Below are 27,147 nucleotides of genomic sequence, written 5' to 3'. Positions count from 1 at the left end.
GGCTGGGAAGGGCTTGGTCTCCTAAGATCATGACCTGAGCTGAAATCAACCCACTGAGCCACCCAGGCGCCCCAAAAAGCATCTTATCTAGAAAGTGTCTGGCACAGAGCTGGCACTCAAATATTTAACGAATGATTATACTATATATGCTTAAATAGCAAGCAATGCAGAGCAGACACTAAGAAACTCTCTTTTTCTACTGCATCAGGGTTGGGCAAATTCCAGGAGAGTAAGTGAAAATTTCCACATCAGCTCAGACTCGGTAAAAAGCCAGAACGGAAGTGCTCAATAAACGTGATCTTGATATTCACTGTTTTGCTTTTTAAGTCTCTTTTCAATTTTTCTGCACAATTTTCATACTCATCAAATTGGGGGTGAACGGCTGCAGCCCTATTTGGGGACAAAGGGGGCTTAAGACGTTACCAGATGGGTGCCTGAGTGGCTCAGTTAAGCACTTGCCTTTGGCTCAGGTCATGATTTCATGGTCCTGGGATCCAGTTCTGCATCAGGCTCCCCACTCAGCAGAGACTGCTTCTTCCTCTGTCCCTCCCTCCCCCGTCACTTACACGGGCATGCGCTCTCTCTCTTGCAAAGATAAATAAAAATCTTTTTTAAAAAAAGAGATTACCAGAGACCAGGCATTAACCATCAATAACCATTAAAAATGATTAATTTTAAAAAATAATTAGCTTTAAAACTGACTTTAGTGTGCCTGGGTGGCTCAGTTGGTTAAGCAACTGCCTTCAGCTCAGGTCATGATCCCGGGGTGTCAGGATCGAGTCCCACATCAGGCTCCCTGCTCAGCACAGAGTTAGCTTCTCCCTCTGACCCGCCCTCCCTCAAATAAATAAACAAAATATTTAAAAATTAAAAAAACAAAATAAACCTGACTTTAAATATCCCAGAAAATGGGCAAACACTAATATCAAAGATAGCCTTTATGTAAACAAAGCCGTAAGCCTCTGGGGGTCTGAATCTGTGTCCCACACAGAGAGAGGAGTTAGAGCAGGATCTGTTACCTGTTATATCACTACTTTTTCCAAACACTGGTTGTGAGCCTGTGGCATCTCAGCTTTATTAAGTCCCTGACCATTTATTAGAAATTACAGTTAGGGGGCGCCTGGGTGGCTCAGTGGGTTAAGCCTCTGCCTTTGGCTCAGGTTATGATCCTAGGGTCCTGGGATCGAGCCCCACATCAGGCTCTCTGCTCAGCAGGGAGCCTGCTTCTCCCCCTCTCTCTCTGCCTACTTCTGATTTCTCTCTGTCAAATAAAGAATAAATAATCTTAAAAAAAAGAAAAAGAAATTAGTTAGGAGCAGTTCAGTGCTAGCAACACAATAGCGCTCTTGTTAAAGTTACCTTAAAGTAACTATGAAATAACCCCCAACAAACATCTTTCACGGAATAGGGCTCTTCCTCCTAAGTAGTAATGACTTATTAATAAACTTATTTGGCCCCCAAATGGAACCTTACATTTAGCTTTAAGCATCCGACTGGTTTTAGTATAGGCCAAATACAGAGAAGTCAGGATTTAGAATTTATTTTCTCCTACTCCACTGGCTCAAACGCTCAGCCCAAGCAGGCACTATGGGGACTAAGAACCCTCAAGTGAAGGCCTGGCTGGCTCCCAAGTGACTCGCGGAACAGGAAATGAGTACTAGCCATGCAAGGGGAAAGCCATCGTCGGTTGGACCCAGCACAACTTGAGGAATCACCATCAAAAATCAGTTTCCCCCAGATAACACACTCCACCTCAGTCAGTGCAGCCACAGCAGAGAGGGTGAATTCAATCCAAATGGTTATTTATTCTAAAACTGGAAGCTACTATGCCTACATTTTTGCCAGGATGTAATGAGAACAGGGGAGGAAAAAGTTACAGATGTAAACAATGACACAGTTACATTTTTTTTTTAAACGGTAAAACCCTTTTTTACTGGCCACTTCCAAGAATGCTTTACAGGTTGTGCAAAAACATTTACAGGCTCCATGTGGTGTGCGTTTCCATCTATGACAACTACAACAGACGTCTGATAAAACACTAAACAAGTCTAAGGAAAACAAGGCTAGGGGTCCCTCCTGGTAATCCACATTTCCCCCACTTAACATTTTTTTCACAATAAAAAGACAGAAACAAACCCCAGACATCTACTGTTGTTGTAAGTGATCTCTTGGGTTAAACCAACAAGGATGTGGCAGCTTCACTCTCCATCCAGCAGAAAAAGTTTTGTTTTTTTTTTTTTAAACGATGACTTTCTGGTGTCCAAAATTAACAGCAAGTCCCTCCACTAGCCCTCCCCCAACCCCCAAGACCTCCAAACGGCTTGAGCTTTGTTCCTCTGGCCCCGAGGGCCTGGCATCCACAAACCACATCAGAGACCATAAGAAGATGCTATTCGCCAGAGGACGGAACATTTGAAAGAGGGATGGCAACTTCTGCCTCAGATTCAATTTTCTATTCACATCATCTTGCCCTACGGCTCGAATTTCTACCTCCCTGCCTGGCACTACGAGCAAAGCTTTCTCAAACTCCCTTAATAAGTTGTTAGTGGATTACAGCCAAGTTCATGCAATCACTTCACCCACTGCCACACGCAAATCCACGAGGGCCCCACAAGGAAGCAGGCGCCAACAGAAAGGATGTCGTGAGGAGCAAGCCGGCTCCTTCCTACCAGCACCCCCTTGCCAGCCTCGGGGGGCAGAAAGATGTATGGGACGGGGGTGACTGGAGGACCAGGGCGGGGCCTGCATGCCTAGAGAAGGGCTGCACGGAGGGAGTGATGGCAGAGGGAGAGGAAGATCAGATCTCAGTACAAAATTTTTACCCGAGGACTGCCCAGGTGAGGAAACGGAAGCGGAGCCTCGGGGTAGGCATGGGGTCCAAGCCGGTCCCCCCGGCCACCGACGGGCTAGTGCTGCAGGACACGGTGTTTGCGGAGTAAGCTCTTGGCTGACACAACGCGGGGCAGGAAGAGGACTTACAACTGAAGCGGAGGACGGAAGGAGAATTCCCACACCCCCGGATTCCTGAGCCCAGCCACCGGAAGCTGTTCGTCAAGAACCGGGAGGGTGTCGGTAAAGTTACAAACAAAAAACTATCCCAACTCAAGTCTCCTGGCTAGAGGCCTCTCTGGGGACGCGCAGGGACAGCGCCCCTGGAGGAATCCGGTTTCCAGAAGTCGGGAGGGGGCGGCTCCCTTCTCAAGCACACGGTACACACGCGCTCACATTCTCGGCCTCCCCCCCACTTCGGCAGCCCCCACTGAGCTGCCCCCACCCCCCACCCCCCTCCTATCCACTCTCTACCTGTGTATCAAAAAACCCAGCAGGGCCTGTGCCCCCCACACTGTATAAAAGAGTTGCTATTCTCAGCACCTGGGCCCGGGAGCCCACACCACAGGATTCGCCTATGTACATATCCCGCTGCGGCACCAGGAATCCTGCTTCGTTTCTGTGTGAGCTGAAACCCTGAGAAACGCTCCTTCTCTCGCACTACGAGAGGCCAGGTACCCTAACAGAGATGATTTCAGAGACTTCCCGCCTGTCTCGAGCTTGGAAGACAGAGAGCAGAGACTGGCAAAATCACAATCTTCCGGCTGAGGGCGGCAACGCCATTCTCCCCCGAAGGTTCTGCGGAAATTCACTGCCGGGTGCGCGGAGCGTGCAGGCTATTCCGCTCTGCGATCGTGAGCCTCGTGAGCCGTCCCGGGCCGCCTCGGCCTGGGAATCCTACGTAACAGAACCACCCAACTGGCAGTCTCCGCGCCTCCGCCAAACGGCACGAGGCCCGGGAAAGTGGAGACAGGGACACTTTGGCCTCCCAGCCCACCAGACCAGATATCCCGAGAGGGAAAGGTCGGTAAAGAAAATACAAACGGTTAGTTGGTGCAAGTGATTGATAAGAGCCAATCGTTTATTTTCACTGCCCCAGTCACAAGCTCTCCCTCTGTCCCCACTCCTGCCTGCTCCGGAGAGGGCGCGCTCCCATGCGTGCCCACCCTCTCCGCACCTCCTCAACACTCCCCCTTCCTCGGCTGCCAGTCCAGCTGCCTTAGAATGTCAGAAGGGTGACATTTTCAGTTCTTTTCCTGTCCGAACTGCAGGATACAGGACAGGCAGCCCTAAGTGCTGCTTTCTGCGCAAATGTTTTTTGATTACAAATATCTAACTAGGTTTGAAATGTTTTATAGAATAAGACAATATTCTTTTCAACAAACTTTTAAAAAAAATGTACAGTTTTGTTGTTTCCACCTCCCCCCTCCCCTGCCCCTGCTTGCGCACCCTCCCCCCCACCGCCCCTCCCCGGCAGCTCAGCCCCACCCGAACAGCCCCTGTTTTCCTTGGTTGTGTTTTGGGGGGTGCCTGGCACCCCTAGAGATTCAGCTTCACGGCTGACAGGCGAGAATGACAGGGGCTTCACCGATACCCTTGGTAACCGTAGTAGTTCCTGTAGTATCGGTCTCTGTCCTGGGGGTGGTGGTAGTAGTAATTCTGCCACTAGAAGAGAGGGGAAACCCCGTCACTGGGCGCCACAGCTGGCGGAGGACGGAGAGGCATGCCGTTCATTCCTCTAGTCCTGCCACCCCCCTCGCTCTCCCCGAAGATACTCACATCCCGACTGTACTGTCTGTAATAGTCTCTGTATCTGTTGTACTCATAATCTCGCCCGTAGAACCGATCATAGTCTCCCCTGTATCGATCGTAGAAGTTACGGTAACCCTGAGAAAGGAGGAGCGGACATTTACGGGTGGTCGGCATCACGGTCCGCTGCCATCCCATTTGAAACGAGACACACGTCAGAGCTTGATATGATCAACAGGCTTAAGCTTCCCAGAATAAATTCTTCCAGAGGAACACAGTAAATGGGCAAAACCCTAAGCCCTGAGGAAACAGCCCAAACCGCTCTGCTCCCCCAAGCCAATAGGAATGGCCATCACGACCCAGAGGGAGGAGCAGAAGGAGAGCTGCACTCACCCCTCTGTTTCCAGACTGCCCCCAGTACTGCTGCCCGTAGGCCCGGTTGTCGTAGCCTCGGCGCTGCCCGCCCACTGGAAGAGAAACGGAGAGCGCGCTCAGACAGTTGGCATGGGGTCCTGGCTCCACGTCTGAGTGGAAATCAAAAAGTCGGAGCCAAAGGCAATTCTGGGGGAGTAGGAAGCCTACTTCTGTCAGGCTTACACAATGGTAATTAAAACACCAGCCAGGAGCTTTTTCAAGAGTCTGAAGGGGGAGGGCAGAGGAATAGAGACACAAGGAAACCAAGCCACCTTGCTTTAGGAGCTCCCCAATTCCTGCAAAACATCTCAGATGGCAAAAGGATAGACGGCAGAGTTAGGAAGAGGAATAAAATCTGCCATTCATAGGATCGCAGACTTTCAGTCTGGGAAGGGACCCCAGCTATCCTATAACCCAGACCTATTATTCCACGCCAATGACACAAAGTCTAACTAGTAAGCTCGTCTGGGGTAGGAAGCTGGTATGCCCACTGCCTAGCACACAGCAGACACTCAAAAATTTTGTTGACTTATACACACACACACAAACAAACATTATTAAAGGGCAGTGAACGCACAGTACGGGGCTCACTGACAAGACATTCAGGAGGAAAATTAATTCTATCACTAGCCTAACTTACTTCATAACCCTCCCAGATTACCGAATAATGCATTCACTTTCTATCTACACAGCTGCGTTGATCCAACAGATAAAGCAGCGAGAAACTTTAGGCTGAAAATCCCGTCTCACTGCACTCCTCCTGGAGCTCTACTGCAACAGTGAGCAGGAAGCAGGCGGGGCACTCGGAAGTAAAACTGAAAATGGGACAGAGAAGCTCAAACACTGTTTTTCAAGGAAAAAACATTTCTGTTGCAAAAGAACTATCTCTCGCTGAACGGAGGATTGTGGGAAAAGCCTAAGATGATGGGGGGTGGAGGACACAGGAAGAATGAGCTCCATAAAGAAGGTACTTCCTTAACACCTACAACTTGACCGGGGGTCCTTGCCTCCACCATGGCTCCCTCTGTGCGCAGCGATGCCGCCGCACCAAGGCAGGGAGGCTGGCAGGTCCCCGGGACTCACCGTAGCCTTGGCCGCGGCTTCGGTTCTGCCGGTTGCGCTTGTTTCGGTTGTTTCGGCGGTTTGTCCGCTTCTCAGAGGGGGGCAGCAGCTTCCTGGCCTCCTCCTTGTACTTAGTGACAATGGGCTGAGCTTCCTCCTTCTCCAGCTCGCCGTATGTCACCTCATCCATATAGTCGCATTTCTCAGGCAGAGAGAAGTTGGCTGTAAGAGGAAGAGAGAAGCTCGAGGTCTGAACAGTGCGTACATGCGCAAGATCTCACCTTGAGAAGCCCACTAGAGGAGGCGCGGGATCTTCTAAGCCTCGTCTACCCATGCCCACAAAGGTGCTGGGTTCATCCCTACTCGCATTTAACTGAATGATGCACTTGCCCTACTGGAAGTTTTTCCCTAAATTTTATCAGCCCCAGGCCAGAGGCTACCTGCGAAGTCTATTTACAAGTTCTCCAGTGATCCATAATAAATTAACAGTGAATTGGGTTCCAGTCTCTTATCAGGACAGAGGCAGGTAGCCAGAGGCTAAAAATACCTGAGAAAGCTTTGGTGTTGGTAAGATGCTGAAAAATCCACTCTTAAGAGTGACTCCGGGAGAAGCTGACCCAAACCAAAATGCACTTACGCATCTAGATGAGCCCAGGAAACAAGGGTACAAGGGAGTTCAATTACCACCTGTGCGCGATGGGCCAGCACACGGGGCCGAGTCGCAGCAGAATTCGGCTCAATGGGGGATCCCCTGATTCTCAGAGAAATCCAGTGACCTCTCTGAAATGAATTCTTCCAAGTGTCTGAGTATCAGGTATGTACTGGCAAAGCTCATTCTGAGTGAACTCAGAGCGTCCGGCTCTTAGGTGTGTCATCAGCTCCCGGGTCTGGGCATTACCACAATTCAAAGAGCCAGCAGCCAATACGACAGGAGGGATGCCAGAAGATGAAGGCAGCCAACGGGGGGGAAAAAATCACTCTCAAGAGAACGACTGGAAGTGGGATCAGTCAAGATGGAGATGATGCTCTAAGGTTCTGTACTGCATTAAAAATTACAGGCACATACCAAAAACCAAAACAAAAAAAAATCCTAATGTGACACTAGAAAGCAAGGTATACCAATGAGACTGTTCACACCAAACACCATAGTTTCGTCTGAACTGAAATAACCACCCCCCCAGAACATAAATTCAATGAAGGCAAAGCCTCGTTTAACTGGCTATTTACTCTCTATGCCTAGGATAGTACTAACAAACAGTAAACACCCCTGAAGCTTTTACTATATGAGTAACTGACTCAGCAAAGCCTCTGCTCTGAGTGGTGGTCTATCACTACCTCCCTTTTTGTATCCTCTCTGCAATGATTCAAGGAGTTACTGCCTCTCTCCAGTCATTTCCGCGTTCATCCATCTACAAGTGCTCATACCCACTCATTTACTCTCCAGATTCACACACACACACACACCCCCTTTGTTAAAGTAAGCTCTCTGCCCAACCTGAGCTTGAACTCGTGACAAAGAGATCAAGAGTTACATGCTCTACCTTCTGAGCCAGCCCGGCACCCCCAGATTTACTCTTTAAATGTGGAGAAGTACTCCAGATGCTAAGAGGCACTAAGAGGCCCTGAAAAGGTGTGCACTGACCAAGGACAGGCTCCCTAACTTGTATCATGTTAGCCCACCTTTCATCTCCAGCATGATAGACTCAGGCACATCATCTCCCTCCACTTCCTTCCTCAACTCCAGCCTCTTCTTCCAATCTTCCTCATTAGGAACAACCACCACCACTTTCCGAGAGAAAGTCTTGAACAGCAACAGCTTCCGCCGTTGGCCAGAGTTGTACACATTACACTAGGGACAGGAAGGATAACAGGTTTTAGGAATAAAAATGACCACTCATATGCAACCGAAACACTTACGGAGAATCTTTTCGAAGGGAAGCAAGAGATGAGGGGTCGTACAGACACAATTTCCCCTAAATGCTTCAAATTCTACCTAACAGATATTATCCTGTTTTGCACATCAGAAAAATTGAGACTCAGAGAACAAGACTTGTCTGAAGTCATAAACCTAGTAAGTGGTGGAGCCAGGAATCCAAACAAGCTCTTCCCATTACCTCTATTATGTGTGTATAGTCTGGGTCCCTACTCTCTGGTAAAAACACTCATAGAAGGCATCTCTGAGTTTAAAAAACATTATGGCCACAATATAACCGCTCGGTCATAATCAGGTAACCTGGTTCTGATCGTGAATTCAGTCTCCCTCTACATATGCACCCCACTTGGGACTGCAGGCCATTCTATCAGATAAGTTTTCATCTTTGGACCTTCTGTAAAATTAGCTTTCTTTCTTTCGTTCGTTTTTTTAAGTAGCCTCTACACTCAATGTGGAGCTCGAATACACAACCCCAAGATCAAGGGCTGCACTTCCCACTGACTCAGCCAGCCAGGTGCCCCGGTTTTCTGTTTTTGTCCCCCCCCCCCGCCCCAATGTCTGAAAAATACCTGATCAAGAATGAAGTTCCTCTTTGTCCGGGAAGCAATCTGGACCAGCTTACTAAGGCACTGGGAGGCTTGCTGAACTAAAAGGTCTCTGCTTTTGGGGTCCATCTCTGGCTCCTCGAGCCCCTTCATCTGGTGAGTTCGAGGGGAAGTGAAGAGAAAAACAAGAAGTTATGCAGCAAGTTAAAACCCAGGAGTCACAGGTAAAGGCCATCTCTCTAAATGCCACCAAAGCTATCACAGCAGTTCACTGCTACTCCTCAATGCTGTGAATGTATGTTGTCCATTTTCTAAGAGTCACTTCCAGTCTTGATATGGATATAGGCCAGATTTCACCTGCTTTCAGAAATCTGACAACACAGCCAACGGAGGAAAAAAAAAAACTACTTTAAATATATATTGAGAATTCATTTCTCTATTTGTGGGATCCTGTTCGCAGACACTTAACAGACCCAACTCCATCAGAAAAAGGTTATAGGCCTTTCCTGGGGCCTCCAAAGCAAATACCAAGACTATCCTCCCCCAGGCAACTCACCCTCATTTGATTGAGCACAGTCTCAGCTCCCAGGACATTGTATCTTTTCTCGGGGTTTTCTTTTGCGTATTTCAGTGCCCACTGGGTCTTTCCAGATCCAGGCAGTCCTACCATCAGAATCACCTATAAGCAAACAGAACCAGGAATACCATGAAAAGTGACGGAGGGTCATGTTTACAAAGCCCGATTTAAGAGCATCATATCTGCCCCAGCTCAGCGGAGCTTTAAGAAGCAGCTTTACGAGAAGCCGTAAAGACCAACTGTTCCAAAGCACAAGTACGAAGGTTTCTGCGCGTTGCCTGGCATACCTCACACTCCTCTATGGTCTTGGGAGGGACAGCAGTGCGCACCCGCTCCTCAACAGGCACAGCATGAATGAACACAAACTCTTCCGGTGGTGGGAAGAAGGGCTCCTCCTTCTGACCAAAGTTTAATTCTACAACACAATTTTTGCAGAGGACATGGGGTAGGAGGGCCCGTTCCGCCAGGGACTCCTTGTTGATCCGGAACGCCACACCTAGGTCTTCTCCGTTCTTGGAAAAAGAAAGTTCTACTTCTTCAGCCTCAAAATTCTACAATAACAACAAACAAGAGCGTTTGTGACTTTACAGGGTTTGAGACTGATTACATCTTACAATATTTTTAAAGAACTCAGACTGCTAAACACAACTAAGCAAACAATGCATCAAATGCACAGAACACAAGACCTGACAGGAAGCAAACTGAAGGGCACTTGGGTAGCTGAGTGGGTTTAGCGTCCGACTCTTAGCTCAGGTCTTTATCTCAGTCATGAGTTCGAGCCCCACAATGAACTCACTGATACATTCCAGACTTTACCTGCTTTCAGAAATCTGAAAATACAGCAAAGGAAGTAGGCTCCTGCCTAGCATGGAGCCTACTTGGGGGGGGGGGGGCAAACTGAATCCCGAGTGCCCTCTACCCACTCCTTGCTATGAATCCACAACTTTTAGGAGCACTTACAGCAAAGCAGCCAATGACATCATTCTCCCCGAAAGTCTGGCCAAATTCTTCAAACTGCCCATTCTCTGCCTTGAGTCCTCGTCCATCAAAACCATAAGAGAATTCATCCTCACCTAGAACAGTGAACAAATTAGTTACCTACACCCAAATTTCCTATGGAGTAAGCAACACGGCAGCAAACACAACGATTAAGTTAAAAATAACATTACCAAGCTGTGGATGGGAAAAATCAACAGACCATCCAACTCGAAGGAGAGAAACCTCTGTGCAGCCTTCTTTCATTGGGAGATTCTGGGTTACCTGGTCAAGTCAGAAAAGGAACTCTCAGATACTCTGACCAATGCAGGAGCAAAGTCTGAGTTAGAAAGACAAGACTTCTACATGAACTGAAAACTACTATCATAACTCCACATCAGAATAACAGCTGTCAATGAACCTAAACCAAAGCTAGAGAGATCGATTTCTTGGTTATTGGAGCTAAGGTTATCATTAAAACGTGGGGCCTTTTACTGCATTAATACAATATTGGTGGGCAGGACCTGAATACATAGTAGTTTAATGAATAATTTAATAAATGAATGGTCTTAATGAACTGCATATACTACCTTGGCCTCAAAGCAGACTTTCCCCTTTGTCACGCCATAAGTACTCCTTGCCCCAGACCAAAGGGTGGGGAACTTCTCTGAGAAAAGTGGCTGCCCTCCATAGCGGTCTTTGCTCACTTGAAAATGGAGATCCGAGGTATCTGTTAGAAAGAAGGAAATCTGTTTATTCCAAAGCTCAACACTCAAAAGCCACCAACAGAACAAAAATACACCTAGTTGTCAAGAATGGATACAAAGTCTCCCATTGCTAAGTCTCTTAAAAATTGCAGGCCAGGAAATTTTAATATCCCAAATCACATCTGACTGGTTGAAAACCCCAACCTTCTGCCTTATACATACACGTGTCCAGGTTCACAAGAGTCTGATCCTCCTCCTCATCTTTTGCCTCTTCTTCGGGGGGTGGTGGAGACTTTGAGCTGTGGGTAGAAGAGAAAAGCAAATGGTGTATCCAAACCCCTCTTCTTTGAGGGGTGTCTGTAAAATGTCTGTAAAATGTCAACTATCAGTGAATATAAAATTCCAGGAGACAGCTGCTTTCAACAAATGAGAAAACAACAACAGGAGCTTTCAAGAGCAGATCCGATCTAATACTTATGCCTATAAAAAACCTATTCCATTTTTAATCCACCCCTCTTTCCAAACTCTCCAATCAACATCAGGTATACCAAAATCAGAACAGACACTCCTTTCAATGAAAGGGACTGTTTCCCTCACCGGCTGTGGTAAGCCTCCTCTCGGAATTCATAGTAAGCTCGGCCATGTTCATCCTTCTCATCCCGCTGTCTCTTTACCCCCCGCCGCTCACCATCTGAGCCTGCTGGTTTTGACTTTTCACTATCTTGGTCATCTCCTACAAAAAGGAGGGAAAGAAAATCAGCAGTTTTCATTTTGGAATGTAGATTAAGTTCAGAACCAATAGCAACTAAAGGAGGAGCTGAGAATCCGTCTAATGAGAACAGCCAGGTTATTCCCACTACATCCATAGAATGTTTTATTTCTAAAGATTATCTTCCTGTCACTAGATGGTATTTTGTCTTAGAAAAAAGAAGGGACGGACCTTATGGGCTAATTAGAGTCAAGCAGTAGATAAAAATTGGACAATTTTTGCATTCTAAATTTATCTGCTTAAATCAGGTCAAACTTGCAGATTTTCCCACCAATATGACATCTTTAAAAATCCCCTAAGTCTTTTTAAAAACTTCGTAGGTTAATTTAATTTTGATTCTTGATTATTAGATTTGGAAATAAGCAAGACAGTTAATACACATTTTCCAACACTGTTCCACAGCTTCATGATATAGATGCCTCAGTGTGAGTGTGTGTACGTATTTTAAAGAGTTTGCCTTTCTAGCTTAGAATGCACAGCCATTCACAGCTTTTACTTATACACCAAACAGACTCAGGTGCAGATACACAGCTGTATTTTTACCGTGCGTTTTTACTGAAAGTTGCCAAGAGCAAACCATTAAGTCACAAGAGACCCATAAATAATACTGCATCTCTACTGCACGTAATTTGGGGCAGAAAGGTGTTGCCACATATTTAGCAACATTCTCTGCCAGAGGGGGGAAAAATACCTGGAATTTTTCCTTAGACTTTGGTAATTTGCAACACAAAGATATTTAATAATAATTTCTTTAAAGCAGCCCTTTATCTCTCAACCTTTTTTACCTGCTATTTGGGATACATGTTAAGTCAAAGGTTATGTAATGGGATTTTTGTTCCAGGACATAGAACAAACAATCTGCAAGTTGCATGTGACTGTCTTAGAATGGGTTCCAATTATACCATGATTACTAATAGCAGCTTTAAAAAATCTGTTATAAAAACTAAGACAACCCACTTCATAGTAAGACTTGGAAGCAGCTCTAGCTTTCCTACCTACTCTGACAGACAGGTATGGATCAGCTCTCACCATCCAACCAATTCAAAAGAAGAAAGGTCACTAACTCCCTGGGGCGACTCTACACATTCTCTTCTGAGGTTACTCAAATGAAGCCACAAACACCTCAATCTTTTCAATTCAGGAAGTCAGGGACCTAAAATGTATAAGGCTGACCAAGTATAAGGCAAATCCCCAAATTTGCCCATCCACGGACTCAGTGGGAAGATTAAAATTTAATCATAAGAATTCAGGTAAGATAAAACCTCTACGAGGGGGTTGGTCAGTTCTAAACGCACTAGATTAAGACCTTCGCTTCACTAGTTAACTATTAAACTCCACACCCTCACACCACTGGCTGCTAAAGCAGGAGCAAGGTTAGACTTCCAGATTTACTGTGTGGTTCAAGCTCCAAGCAAAGTGATGGGGCGAACTTTGGCGAACTTGACTTATTGCTTAATATTTTTAAGGCGGAAATATCAATAGTCAGGTAACCCAAAGGCCAAAGCCTCCCAATAGTGCGGTCTGTCCGTGTAATCGCCAATTTCTAAGCGCATTCCCGCTTTTGGAAAAGATAACCAGTACCGCGGGAAGCTGCTCCACAGGTAGCTCACATGCAGTTCGCATGCAAAATCGCTCACTTCCAATCCAGGAACCAAGTTAGGCAGGAACCTCCCTCCTGCAGAGAGCAGGGCCGCAAGAGGCAGCCAAACCCCCCAGAAAGGTGGGTAGAGAATGAAAACCACCACCTCCCCTGGGGAGTCCCACCAGAAGGCGATAGGAATCTTGCGCTTTCAGGCAAGTGAGAACGGGGAATCGGACCCCGCGGTGCACAGCTGGGTGCTGGGTCGGGGGCAGTTTGGAGACGGGCTCCGCTGCCAGCTCCTCACCCTGTTCCTCTGCGGCCTTGTCACCCGGCGCCTCAGATCCCGGCGTCTCGTCCCCGCTCCGCTCCTCCGGCTCGTCTTCCTCCCCCTTGCCGGTGCCCTGCTCTTCGCCACCATTTACCCCACCTGACCCCGCCGTGGACTCCTCCGCCGGCTTCTCGGAAGCATCAGGCTCGGCCGCGGCCTCCATGGCTGCCGCCTCCGGGGGCTCCGGCGGCGGCTGCGCGGCCTGGCCCGAGACCTGGGCAGGGGGTGGCTCTTCGTCCTCGTCCTCAAGCAGTGCTTCCTCGTCCTCCTCCTCCTCTTCTTCGTCGTCCTCCTCGTCCCCGCCCGGGCCACCGCCCGACGCGGCTACAGGCCGAGGCTCCGCCTTGCAGGCCCCGCCGGGCCCGGCCCCGCCACCGCCGGCCTCGTCCTCGAGCATCTCGGCGTCCAGCGCCTCCTGCAGCCGCTGCGCCAGATCCACCTTGAGGCCGCGCGAGTCCAGGCCCCGCCGCTGCAGCTCCGACCGCAGCTCGGTCACTTTCAGCCGCTTCACCTCCATCGCCGCCGCCTCCTCCGCCTCCCGCCGCCTCCTCCCCTGCGAACCGTCGACCGAGCCCGACCGCGCAGGCGCCGCCGCCGCCCGCCTCCGCCTCACGCGCCAGCACTGAGCCCGCGCGAGCGAGCGCACGCACGTACGCACGCAGGCAGCGAAGGCCGCGCGCAGCCTCCGCTACGTAGTGTTTGTTTCTCCCTACTGCTCCCCTCCCCCCTTCGGCTCACGGAGCCCCAAACAACGCAGCGGGGCACTGCTTCCCTTACAGCCCTACGGTTCCCCTGCCGCGGGCGGGCGCGCCGAGGACGACGGACTTCCCTCCCCTTACCTCCCGCCCCCTCTCACCCCTCGGCCAATCGCCGCCAGCGGTTTCACCGCGCAGCCGCACCGGAGCCGGAGCCGGGGACTGGCTGCGGTTCAAGTGCCTCGTAGCACGGAGGGGTGTGCGCGCCCGCCTTCCCGTACTTCCAGCCGCGGGCTCTGCGCAGCCGCCGGGAAGCTCCTTTCCCACACGCCCCTCCTACCCCGTCACCACCCTTACTCCCGGCTGGTTTCCGATCGCGCTGTCGTCTTAGGGCTTGCTAGTCTTTCTTCCCTACTATCTATACGTGCGGCAGCTTCTTGAGAAGAAAAAAAAAAGCCAGGAGGGAAGCTGTTGCAACTTGAAATCCTACTAGCAATTGTCTTTCTGTTTAGTACACAAAGGGCTTCCCCAAACCAAGGAATATACTGTGACCCCCTGGCCCTCTTCTCAAAATCCTTCAAGTTCTCTACCCAGCAACACACGCTCGGACCTCGTCTGTTAGCTTTCTTATTGGCCAACTTGAATCGATATCTGCAATTCTGATTGGTCGTGCGTGATCATCCGGATTCTTCCAATTGGCGAAGCTGCCGGGAGATTCCCCGCCCCCCCAGCCCCGGGTTGATCCGCAGGGGCCTGGAGAGGCGGGGTCATTTCTGCGGGATTACTTTTTCGAAGCCGCTTGTGATTGGACGGCGTGGCGCAATGCGCGCTGCCGTTTAGACACCAAACTGTCGGGACTCTGGCCCCGGTACTGTAGGTGCTTCCGCCCGTAAACCGAAGTCGAGGAGGAGACTTCCGTGCCTGGGCGTTTGCAGAGGGCGAGCGGTTGCCCGTGGGGCTTGGGGGATTTGCCACTGAGCTGCTGTGCTGCCGCGTCAGTTTATGCCTGTGGTTTGGGTGCACGGAACGCATTCAGCTCGGTTCCCAGCTTCTGACGCAGATAGAAACAAATGCTTGTGGAATACGTGCAAATAAAGAGCCAGGGTGGCGGCCAGCCCTGTAGCCCTCTTTCTGCAGTTGTCCCCGCCTATTCCCTTTCACTTCCGGGTCAGGGAGGTGTGTCCAAAAGCAAGGAGGAAGCAAAATCCGCCGGCATTCCCACGCCTGCCACAGTTCCTTGGGACGGCCTCTGATTTTCCGGGAGGGCCTGTCCACCCCTCTGTCTCTTTAAGAAATCACTTAGTCTCTGGCTTTACTCTTCCCACATCCTTTGCCTGATTACTCCTGTACGTCTAGAGATCGAAAAATACTGCAGAGTAGAGAGGAAGGGGCTGTAGAAGAAACAAGCGAAACTCATTCCTTGGGGGGCGCCCTGGAGAAGGGGCATTTCCTGCCTTCTCAGACCGGCTACCTCAATTAGTTATTCGCTCCTGTCTTCAGAGCTTCAGTTGCTCTTTCACTTCCCGATTCCGCAAGAGCTCTGGGGAGGCAGAGTTATGGAGAAACGCCTGCAGGAGGCTCAGCTGTACAAGGAGAAAGGGAACCAGCGTTACCGAGAAGGGAAGTACCGAGATGCTGTAAGTAGGTACCATCGAGCTCTGCTTCAGCTGCGGGGTCTGGATCCAAATCTGCCCTCCCCGATACCCAATCTAGGACCTCAGGGCCCGGCCCTCACACCTGAGCAGGAGAACATACTGCAGACCACGCAGACAGACTGCTACAACAATCTAGCTGGTAAGAACAGGGCTGAAGGGCGGGTACAGTATCAGGCAGGCACGTGAAAGTCTGTGAACATTGGGAAAAACACAGACGTGCTCTTCTGTCATGTAATTATTCTGCCATGAATTGAAATGTATTTCCAATCTCTAGGGCTCCCTGCTTCTCAAACTTCACCTGGAGAGTTTAACTGAGCCCCACCCCCCCAGATTCCAATTGAGGTGTAATGTGAGGTGGGAGGAGGATCTACCAATTTGTGTTTCTAACAGATTCCTAGGGGATGTGGTTAGATTTAGGGAATTTTGCACGTTCTGGAAAAAACACTGAACTTATGTTTATGGCATTGTTTCTTTAATATGTAAAATATAGGAAGAAGCCACTTGCTTTACCCTGTGGTGTCAGTCATTACTAGATGTTTTGGACTTTTCCACGTTTTCCTTCTTCCTATAAATCAGCTCTTGGGGGCGCCTGGGTGGCTCAGGCTGTTAAGCATCTGCCTTCACCTCAGGGTTTTGCTTTGTTTTGTTTTGTCTTTTGTTTTAAAATTTTATTTATTGGGCGCCTGGGTGGCTCAGTGGGTTAAGCCGCTGCCTTCGGCTCAGGTCATGATCTCAGGGTCCTGGGATCGAGTCCCGCATCGGGCTCTCTGCTCAGCAGGGAGCCTGCTTCCTCCTCTCTCTCTCTCTCTCTGCCTGCCTCTCTGCCTACTTGTAATCTCTGTCTGTCAAATAAAAAAATAAATAAAATCTTAAAAAAAAAAAAAAAAAAAAAAAAAAAAATAAAATTTTATTTATTTATTTGACAGAGATCACAAGTAGGCAGAAAGGCAGGCAGAGAGAGAGAGAGAGAGAGGAGAGGAAGCAGGCTCCCTGCTGAGCAGAGAGCCCGATCCTAGGATCTTGACCCAAGCCACTGAGCCACCCAGACGCCCCTCACCTCAGGTCTTGATCCCAGGGGCCTAACTGGGATTCTGCTCAGCTGGAGTGTGCTTCTCTCTCTGCCTCTCCCCCGCACTCATTCTCTTTCTCTCAAATAAATAAAATCTTTTTTTTTTTTTAAGATTTTATTTATTTATTTGACAGAGAGAGATCACAAGCAGGCAGAGAGGCAGGCAGAGAGAGAGGAGGAAGCAGGCTCCCCGCTGAGCAGAGAGCCCCGATTCGGGACTCAATCCCAGGACCCTGAGACCATGACCTGAGCTGAAGGCAGCGGCTTAACCCACTGAGCCACCCAGGCGCCCCTCAAATAAATAAAATCTTTCCCCCAAAAAATCAGCGGGTCACCTGGGTGGCTCAGTTGGTTGGACATGTGCCTTCGGCTCAGGTTGTGACCCTCGGTCTTGGGATCAAATCTTGAGTTGGGCTCTCTCTGCTCGGCGGGGTATCTGTTTCTCCCTCTCCCTTTGCTTATGTGCTCTCTCTCTCATTCGCTCTCTCTCTCTCTCTCTGAATATTTAAAAAAAAAAAAAATCAGCTCTGGGATAACTAGTGTCAACCATCTCCATATGGCCTTGGATGAAGAAACAGATGGCAGAGTTAGTATCACTAAGATTAATCTGTGAAAAGAAAGTAAACTTCTCAGGTCTGTTCTGTGGCAGGCAACATAATCATAGTGCTAATGAAATTATTTTGAAATATATTGAAGCATTCTAATGGTCCCAGCCGAGGCCATAGAAATTATTAGGATTAATTTTTATACTTAATGACTGTTATTTTTTTTTAATTTTTTTTAAGATTTAACTTATTTATTTGACAGGTAGAGAATACAAGTAGGCAGAGCAACAAGCAGAGGAAGAGGGAGAAGCAGATTCCCCGCTGAGCAGGGAGCCCGATGTGGGGCTCGATCCCAGGACCCTGAGATCATGACCCGAGCCAAAGGCAGCCGCTTAACCGACTGAGCCACCCAGTGCCCCCATGACTGTTATTTAAAGGTGATTTTTTTCACTACAATAGTTTTCACTTATGATTTGATGAAAATCTAGCTTTGTTACCAGTGTGTGTCTAGAGCAATTCTTAGACTCAAATGCCAATAATAGTAATTATAGTAGCTAATGTTTCAAGTCATTCAATTCAACATTTATTTGGTAGCAAGGATATGGGAGGATAATGAGACAGATGAAAAGAGCTGCTCTGGGGCACCTGGGTGACTCAGTGGGTGAAGCCGCTGCCTTCGGCTCAGGTCATGATCTCGAGATCCTGGGATCGAGTCCCGCATCGGGTTCTCTGCTCACCGGGGAGCCTGCTTCCCTCTCTCTCTCTCTCTGCCTGCCTCTGTGCCTACTTGTGATCTCTGCCTGTCAAGTAAATAAATAAATAAATAAAATCTTTAAAAAAAGAAAAAGCTGCTTTCGTGGAACATATATTCAAATAAGGAGGTAACGTACTTAATATATGAAGTGATGGTAAGTGCTGGGGAAAGGAATAAAGCAGAGAATGGGGACAGTGAGTGCCACAGGCATGGGAACATTACTTTTAAAGAGAGTGATCAGCGAATATTTTCACTGTCCATGGACCCAAAGGCAAAGACTGTAGCTTCGTCATCCATAGAGCTTCTGCTTGGAGGTGCTTGGGGAATGCTCTGTAAAGACTTACTCAGTTCACCATTTCTGCTCATTGAATGCCTGTCACCCCAGTTTATTTACAATATTTCTCATCTTCATAAAAATTCTGCCAGGTACTTATGATTATCCCCATTTTGCAGGTAAGGAAATGAGATCGTGTCGCTGCGGAAAATCCTCCATTGGTATCTCATTACACTTAGGAAAAAAGCCAAACTCTGACCCTCACCTGTAGGGCCAGACATGGTCCAGCTCCTCCGTGCACTGAACTTGCAAAGCATATTTATTTCTACCTTCTAGTTTTGTAGGATTTCTTCTCTCTCTAGGTTAGCATGTCCTGTCCCTGTGATCCTGGTCATTCAGATCCTAGTTCAAAAGTCACTTTCTTCAAGAGGCCTGGTGTAATCAAGCATCACTCTGACTTCATTCACTCTATCGTAGCACAGTTCTGTTTTCCTGAAAATGCTTCTAAAAATTCATTTGTTTATTGTATTTTCTTCCTGCTCGGGGGCTAGGATGCAAGTATTGTTTACTCATCAAGATGTCTGTCTCGTTCCTCTTCCTGCTGCTCCTAGCTCTGTCTAACATATGCATAACCGGTTGTCCAATAATGAATGAAGCTACATTGATGGATTAGTCAAGTATAAGCCATATGACCACTTGGTGGGGGTATTGTAGAAGGGATGCAGATGTAAGCCTGGGCCCTTTACTGTCCTCAGAAGCCCTGATTCTCCTTTCTTCTCAGCACCATGATTAAATAATACTGTGTTTAATTCCTATGGTAATGAAATAGGGAACACATTTCCCTTCTTAATTATAGAAAGGCTGAACATTGGCTCACAAACAGATTTGTATTTCGAAGACTCCTTATATATACCAAGGTAATAGTGAAGTAATATATTATCAAGAAAGATGGTTTGGGGGTCATCTGGGTGGCTCAGTAGGTTAAGCCTCTGCCTTTGGCTTGGGTCGTGATCTCAGGGTCCTGGGATCGAGCCCCGCATCGGGCTCTCTGTTCAGCAGGGAACCTGCTTCCCCTTCTCTCTGCCTGCCTCTCCTCAGACTTATGACCTGTCTCTCTCTCTCTCTCTGTCAAATAAATAAATACAATCTTAAAAAAAGAGAGAGAGAGAGATAAAAAACAACAAAAAAGAAAATATACTTAAAAAAAAAGAGAGAGAGAGAGAAAGATGGTTTAGGAATCAGAGAGACCTTGGTTCAAACTTTATATTCCATCTGGAAGCTGTGGGATCTTAGGCAAGTTACTTTTATCTCTCCAAGCCTTGATTTCTTTGTCCATTACATGGAGATAGTAACACTGACCAATTTCGTAGAGTGGTTGAGAAGATTAAACGAGATAATCTTTGTTTTTGTTTTTAAAGGTTATGTTTATTTGTTAGGGTGAGCGGGATAGAGAGGGGCAGGCAAAGGAAGAAACAGGCTTCCCCACTGAGCAGGGAGCCTGATGTGGGGCTTGATCCCAGGACCTTGGGAGCATGACCTGAGCCGAAGGCAGAGGCTTTAACCCACTGAGCCACCCAGGCACCCCTGGGATAATGTTCTTATGGAGCACAAAGCATAGTGCTTGCTATTTCCTCACACAATTGATGGCAACCTTTGTTTATAAAGCTGCAGTATGGCGGCACCTGGGTGGGTCAGTCGTTAAGCGTCTGACTTTGGCTATGGTCATGATCCCAGGGTCCTGCGATGGAGCCCCGAGTCAGGCTCCCTGCTCAGTGGGAAGCTTGCTTCTCCCTCTCTCCTCCTGCCTGTGTTCCCTCTCTCATAGTGTCTATCAGATAAATAAATAAAATCTTTATTAAAATAAAAATTAAAAAGATGCAGTACAATAATTGTTATGAAATGGAGGTTCGAGACAGAGACACTGGGGTAGAAGCGAAACAATGAAGAAGAATTTTAAATACCTTTCGAAGTATGTTCCTACCAGTTTTAGAACTGGGCTTAACCCAGCACTGGGCACATTGTAAGCATTTGGTAGCTATTAAAGTCACTTATAAGGTATGTAAAGCTTCTGTTTGCTGTTGCAACCCCAGTGTTGCGGGAAGACTGTTTGACACCTGATAGACACTTAAATGCTTTAGATGAGTGAATACTGTTGGTATTGTCCTCCCGTGCTGCCTCCCATTGGCCCGTGGAACTAAGTGGAGTAAGCCCCACCTCCCTCTTCTGTCTTTCTTCCTTTCCCTTTGGCCTGTTAGCCTGTCTCCTTCAGATGGAGCCAGTGAACTATGAACGAGTGAAAGAATACAGTCAGAAAGTCCTGGAACGACAACCTGATAATGCCAAGGCCTTGTATCGGGCTGGAGTAGCCTTCTTCCATCTGCAGGACTACGACCAGGCTCAGCAGTACCTCCTGGCTGCTGTCAACAGGCAGCCAAAAGGTGAGAGAAGGGGATGAGGTGGTGAGAACAGATAAGATTGCACTGCGGAGGTGGTCTCTGCTGGGGAGCAGGGAGTATTTGATTTTACTTTTTCAGTTTATTCTATGTTTTTGCCTAGGCAGTAACACATTCACGTAGTTCAAACTTCAAAAAGTAGAAAGAGGTGCTTGGTAAACTGGCCGCCCTTCTATCCTTGCATTCTTGCCTGCAGGGGAAAACAGTATTGTTTACCCTCTAGAAGTATTTCTGCTTCAGTAGGCTTATCTAGAATGTCCCCGCCTTCCCCCAAAGAGATTTTAAATAAGCATTGTCTTTCAAGTTTCAGTTCCGAGGTTGTAAATAAAATAGGATCTAGATTCCAGGGAATGGGCCTGATGAGCCTCATTTCTGCCAGCCCCCCGCTGGGTCTGGCCTTTGCTTTAAAAGCTGCCACTTTATCCTTTAGCTCAGCAAGGCCCAGGTATGACCTAGAAAAAGGGCAGGCCTGCTGAGAGAGAATTTGAGACTTGGTTCTTTGTTTCTGAAGCAAGGATATTGTGAAGTGGGTTATAGACTCCTGTGCTGGTGGTTCCGCTCTAAAAATTGTCTCCCGTTTTGCATTCTGGCTTAGAGCAGCTAGGAGATGTTAGAAGCAGAGGGTCCCCAAACATAACAATGTAGCAAAAACTGCCTGAATAAATAGGGATGGGGTGGAGGGGCGCCTGGCTGGCTCAGTCAGTAGAGCCTGTAACTCTTGATCTTGGGGTTGTAAGTTCGAGCACCACGTTCGGTGTAGAGATTACTTAAAAATGAAATCTAAGTATAAAATATAATAATCATAGAACAAATGAATGGGAAAGCTAGTGTGAATAAAGACCTAAAACATGACGCATTTGTTCGTGTTTCATACCTTCAAGTACGGAAGTGAACTGCCAACCATGTATAAGCGTTTTCAGAGTCTCTGTAGTTGTGACAACAGCTCTTTTTTCAAACTCTTTTCCTTTCAAATTAACAACCAGCCAGCCCTGATTGTACAGAAATTTTTCTTCCTGTACGGAAATTTTTTGAAAAATTCGCAGTGGTATTAATGAATGAGCTTTACTATTAAAAGGAATAGTTATAATATATTCAGATCTTAGAAAGATTTTTAAAAACAGAAGTATGGGGGGGGTGGCAGCGGAGTAGGGGGACCCTAGGCTCACCTCATCCCACAAATCCAACTAGATAATCATCAAATCATCCTAAATACCCCAGAGATCGACCTGAAGACGGCAGAACAAATCCCACGACTTCAGGTAGAGAAGAAGCCTCAACGAAGAAGGGTTAAAGTATCCGCTAAAGTCTGATACCCATCATTATGTGTGTTTCTTCACAGGAAGGTTCCTGGGCTCTAGAGAGTAAAAATACTGTGCATACTTTGTAAATCGGAACAAACTTATTCTCCCAGAGAATATGTTTATTCTGCTACTTACACACATTATAATCAGTATGTTTTGCTCTGAACATTTTAAAGGGCCCATTTATGAATTTCGGCCATGGCTAAAAAGAAAATACCTGATTCTATAGAAAAAGTTGTAAACAAACAAACGAAGTGTGTGAACAATCCTTTCCTGCCCCAAAGTGTGATTGTGTTCTAACTGCCTCTAACTGCCTTCTTTCCCTGTCCTAAGATGCCAATGTCCGACGGTACCTCCAGCTAACACAGTCGGAACTCAGTAGCTACCATCAGAAGGAGAGACAGCTCTACCTGGGCATGTTTGGTTAACAAAGAAGGAAGATGCTCCTCCACTTGAACTTGAAAGTTAAAGACCCATCCAGGGGAAACCTGAGCCTCAGCAAGAGAAATTAACCCCATACCTCTCTGACCCAGGTGGATTTCTGTTTTGTTTCGAGCCCTGCACAAACTCCTTGGCACTTACGCAGTCTGGTTTTCTTTTGTTGTTGTGTTGTGCTCTGTTTCTCAGGTCTGTCCATCTGTATTTGTATACCTTTCCATACATGATTCTTGCGGATATTGCCTTGAGAGTACAGTCACCTATAGGTGTGATTAATCCTCTCTGTGGCACAGATTTTAATGGTAGATGTTGTTAACATGTATTCATGTACAGAGGAGAAAGCTAGTAAAGTATGAAAGAATGACAAAAGAATTTTTTTCTCTGTTTCTCAGATGCCCAGTGCCAAAGTCACACAGACCGCAAACTGGGAAACATATTTTTGTGTGAAAACAATTATAAATTGGACCCACATGACTTAAAATGGAAAGATTTGAAATTAACCATTTTGATTAAACCAATTCCTTTTTCTTAATATTCCATGTACATTCAGATTCTTTGTCCCCCCCGTGAAAGTATTTGGTTTCTATTTTTTCTGGTAATAATTTCTAGCCCCTGCTATTTATTGTTCATACTCAGAACATTCATACAATATACTTATTTATTTTTTTTTTTATTAAACTCTTCTATCTTAAGACCTTGAATCAGGCATTTAAGTATTTAACAGTTCTTTAGCCGTTGTGCCAAAAAAAAAAAAAAAACCCAAATAAACATTTTAATTTTTAATGGTGCATATGTATAGTATGTTCCTTTCTCTAAGGAAAAGAAAATAGGAAAAATAGATTGCCGTGTTGTCTTGAAACAATACCATGAAAGCAGGATAAAAAATTAAATCTTTTCTTCATGTGTCACCTCGTATTTAGCAAGAGCTCAGTTCCTTACAGAGGAGGGAAATAAGGAAGGGTTCTCCTTCCCTAGTGCTGAAGCACCCCATAGAACTTTCTAGAAGCTTTGTCAGTGCAGGCTGCAGATCTGGTGTGGTCATCTCAATAGGGGGCTCCCTCAACCACAAGCTCCTTTGTCATTCTGTGTACTTGTTGGGAATAATGTCCACAATATTTTGAGTGCATGTAGCACTGCCTCGACCTTCATGAGTGGAGGTAGTAAGCATGCGTCACTAGGCATCACCTAACAGATTCCAGAAAGAACAACCAAAAAACCCCCAAACCCTTAGTCTTGCTAAGTACGCGTGAATTCTTCTCCCTTCATCAATAATGTCCCTCCACCCCCAAAGGGTCAGGCTTCTCTTTGTGTCTCCCCCTACCCTTAAATAACAGAACTTAGAATAAAAAGGTTTTCTACCAAATAATCTTGTAAGTCCAAGGACAGAACTAACAGAAATAGAGTATTTCATACCTTTCCCTGCTTAAGTTTCTAAGCCTAGGTTGTTGGCAAAATTATGTCATGGTTGCATGTTTGCTTTGAGCAAGTTTTGCTTTCTGATCTTTTTTCTTTTCTTTTTTTTCTTCCAAAGACTGGATGTTACACTAAGCTATCTTCTGCATCAATGAGGAAAAAAATAAAACTGGTATTTAAAAACATATTTTAGAAATTTATTGCACTAGGGGCACCTGGCTGGCTCAGTGGGTTAAAGCCTCTGCCTTCTGCTCAGGTCATGATCCCAGGATCCTGGGATCGAGCCCTGAATCAAGCTCTCTGCTTCCCCACTCACCCACCGCCTGCTTCTCTGCCTACTTGTAATCTCTGTCTGTCAAATAAACAAATAAAATATTAAAAAAAATAAATTTATTGCACTAATCCTTTTATTAGCACTGCAAAGAGACCAAGTGGTCAGCCTTACATTTCAGTCTTTATTTCAAAGACCGCCTTCTAATGGAGATGTTAATGAACAAGAAATTTGTCAAAGATAGGCAGTCACCTGTGGGTCTAGCGGAGATCCAGCCAGCCCACATCCTGAAGGAATCCCAGAGGGCACCTCAATCTCTATACTCAGAAGTTTGTGGTGGGAAGGGAGCTCACCGTACTAATCCTTAATGTTTTCCATGCAGAATTTCAGGGCTTGATTGATGGGAAAGCATTGTGGATATGAAGGTACGTACTTGGGCAAAGAAGGGACAATTTAGACCAATGTCTTCCCAACTCCTGCCCACCACCTTTATAGTTTTGCCAAAACCACATACTACCTACGCTATTATTTTCTTTCTATCTTTTTTAAAAGATTTTATTTATTTATTTGACAGAGATCACAAGTAAGGCAGAGAGGCTGGCAGAGAGAGAGAGGGGGAAGCAGGCTCCCCGCTGAGCAGAAAGCCCAATGTGGGGCTCAGTCCTAGGACCCTGGGACCATGACCCAAGCTGAAGACAGAGGCTTTAACCCACTAAGCCACCCAAGCACCCCTACACTATTATTTTCAAAGAAACTTTTGGACAGAGGAACGTGTTAAATGATATCGTGAGGATATCATCCACAAACTGCCAACTGTGAAACTGTAAGACAAACAACCCAGTTTCCTCAATAAATAAACTGCAGGAGGGGCACCTGGGTGGCTCAGTCAGGTAAGCACCTGACTTTTGATTTCAGCTCAGGTCATGATCTCAGGGTTGTGCGATCAAGCCCCAAGTCAGGCTCTACACTTAGCGGGGAGTCTGCTTGAGATTCTCTCTCTGCTTCAGCCCTCCACACCACCCCCCGCCCCCACCACTTGCATTCATAATGTCAATAAATAAATAAAATCTTTTTTAAAAATGCAGGGAAAAGGAGAGAGGAACTTATAGATTAAAAAAGGCTAAGACAACCAAACAAATGTGACTCTGATTCTGATTTGAATTCTGGATTTGGATTCTGATTTGAAAACAAAACAACTGAGGGGCACCTGGGTTGGTTAAGCCTCTGACTTCAGCTCAGGTTATGATCTCAGGGTCCTGGGATCGAGTCCCACGTCTGGCTCCCTGCTCAGTGGGGAGCTTGCTTCTCGCTCTCCCTGTGCCCTTCCCCTTACTTGTGTGCATGTGCTGTTCTTTCTCTCTCTAACAAATAAATGAAATCTTCTATTGAAAAAAAAAAACCCAAAACCCAAAACAATTGAAGTTTGAGATAAGGGTGCCTGGCTGGCTAGTTAGAGTATCACTCTAGATCTCAGGACTGTGGGTTCAAGCCCCATCCTGGGTATAGAGATTACTTAAAAATAAAATATTTAGGGCACCTGGGTGGCTCAGTTGGTTGATCGACTGCCTTTGGCTCAGGTCATGATCCTGGACTTCCAGGATCGAGTCCCGCCTCGGGCTCCCAGCCCCTTAAGGAGTCGGCTTCTCCCTCTGACCTTCTCCTCCCTCATGCTCTCTCTCACTTATTCTCTCTCAAATAAATAAATAAATAAAATTTTGGGGGGCACCTGGGTGGCTCAGTCTGTTAAGCATCTGCCTTATGCTCAGGTCATGATCCTGGGGCCCTGGGATCAAGTCCCACATGGGGCTCCTTGGTCAACGGCAAGTCTGCTTCTCCATCCCCCTCTGCCCCTCCCCGCTGCTCATGCTCTCTCTGTCAAAAAAATAAATAAAATCTTTTCTTTTTTTAAAGATTTATTTATTTGACAGACAGATCATAAGTAGGCAGAGAGTTTGGCAGAGAGAGAGAGAGAGAGAAGCAGGCTCCCCACTGAGCAGAGAGCCTGATGCAAGGCTGGATCCCAGGACCCTGGGATCACGACCCGAACCGAAGGCAGAGGCTTTAACCCACTGAGCCACCCAGGCGCCCCTATAATAAAATCTTTTAATTAAAAAAAAAACGAAAATCTTTAAAGAAGATCTTAAGAAGGGACGCCTGGGTGGCTCAGTGGGTTAAGCGGCTGCCTTCCGCTCAGGGCATGATCCCAGCGTCCTGGGATGGAGTCCCACATCGGGCTCCTTGCTCAGCAGGGAGCCTGCTTCTCCCTCTGCTTCTGCCTGCCATTCGGTCTGCCTGTGCTCGCTCGCTCTCCCTCTCTCTCTGATAAATAAATAAATAAATCTTAAAAAAAAAAAAAGATCTTTTTTTTTTTTTTTTAAAGAAGATCTTAAGAATAAATAAGTTTATGAGATAAATTTGAACCAGAATTGTTGGAGTGGAGAAAAGGATTTTGCCAGTTTTATTGAGTGTGATTATGGTTTTCAGTATTTTTTTTTAGATTTTATTTATTTATTTGACAGACAGAGATCACAAGTAGGCAAAGAGCCAGGCAGAGAGAGAGACGGAAGCAGGCTCCCCACTGAGTGGAGAGCTTGATGCGGGGCTCTATCCCAGGACCCTGGGATCGTGACCTGAGCCGAGGGCAGAGGCTTAACTCACTGAGCCACCCAAGCGCCCCTGGTTGTTGTATTTTTTTTTTAAGATTTTATTTATTTATTTGACAGAGAGAGATCACAAGTGGACAGAGAGAGAGAGGAGGAAGCAGGCTCCCTGCTGAGCAGAGAGCCTGATGTGGGACTCGATCCCAGGT

The 27,147-nt window shown here is 46.9% G+C and overlaps 2 protein-coding genes across 2 annotated transcripts; one reads left to right on the top strand and one right to left on the bottom strand.

Annotated features, from left to right (window-relative positions):
- Window positions 1–1,781: 1,781 nt before the first annotated feature.
- HNRNPUL2 (heterogeneous nuclear ribonucleoprotein U like 2) lies at window positions 1,782–14,294 on the bottom strand. The gene is made up of 14 exons (XM_059403681.1): window positions 13,447–14,294; window positions 11,389–11,524; window positions 11,014–11,090; window positions 10,675–10,814; window positions 10,279–10,369; window positions 10,070–10,182; window positions 9,397–9,660; window positions 9,089–9,211; window positions 8,557–8,685; window positions 7,735–7,903; window positions 6,076–6,276; window positions 4,972–5,045; window positions 4,609–4,716; window positions 1,782–4,494 (listed from the first exon to the last, which is right to left on the bottom strand). Exons 1-14 carry the CDS (start codon window positions 13,985–13,987, stop codon window positions 4,414–4,416), a joined length of 2,247 nt encoding a protein of 748 aa, XP_059259664.1. The 5' UTR covers window positions 13,988–14,294; the 3' UTR covers window positions 1,782–4,413.
- Window positions 14,295–15,332: 1,038 nt separating this feature from the next.
- Window positions 15,333–24,252, top strand: TTC9C (tetratricopeptide repeat domain 9C). The gene is made up of 3 exons (XM_059403771.1): window positions 15,333–15,959; window positions 20,718–20,900; window positions 22,550–24,252. Exons 1-3 carry the CDS (start codon window positions 15,722–15,724, stop codon window positions 22,642–22,644), a joined length of 516 nt encoding a protein of 171 aa, XP_059259754.1. The 5' UTR covers window positions 15,333–15,721; the 3' UTR covers window positions 22,645–24,252.
- The last annotated feature ends 2,895 nt before the right edge of the window (window positions 24,253–27,147 follow it).

The sequence above is a fragment of the Mustela nigripes genome, chromosome 1 (genome assembly GCF_022355385.1).
Source record: "Mustela nigripes isolate SB6536 chromosome 1, MUSNIG.SB6536, whole genome shotgun sequence".
Classification (NCBI taxonomy): Eukaryota; Metazoa; Chordata; class Mammalia; order Carnivora; family Mustelidae; genus Mustela; species Mustela nigripes.
This window is presented reverse-complemented; position numbering and strand designations above follow the sequence as displayed.

Bases quoted from the DNA above. Each gene is read 5' to 3' on its own strand.
- TTC9C (XM_059403771.1), top strand. From the start codon at position 15,722: ATGGAGAAACGCCTGCAGGAGGCTCAGCTGTACAAGGAGAAAGGGAAC. The intron at 15,960-20,717 runs GTAAGAACAGGG...TTGGCCTGTTAG, and splicing joins CTGCTACAACAATCTAGCTG to CCTGTCTCCTTCAGATGGAG. The intron at 20,901-22,549 runs GTGAGAGAAGGG...CCCTGTCCTAAG, and splicing joins TGTCAACAGGCAGCCAAAAG to ATGCCAATGTCCGACGGTAC.
- HNRNPUL2 (XM_059403681.1), bottom strand. From the start codon at position 13,987: ATGGAGGTGAAGCGGCTGAAAGTGACCGAGCTGCGGTCGGAGCTGCAG. The intron at 10,815-11,013 runs GTATGTATAAGG...TCTTTCTAACAG, and splicing joins TCTTGTGAACCTGGACACGT to ATACCTCGGATCTCCATTTT. The intron at 4,495-4,608 runs GTGAGTATCTTC...CCTCTCTTCTAG, and splicing joins ACAGACAGTACAGTCGGGAT to TGGCAGAATTACTACTACCA.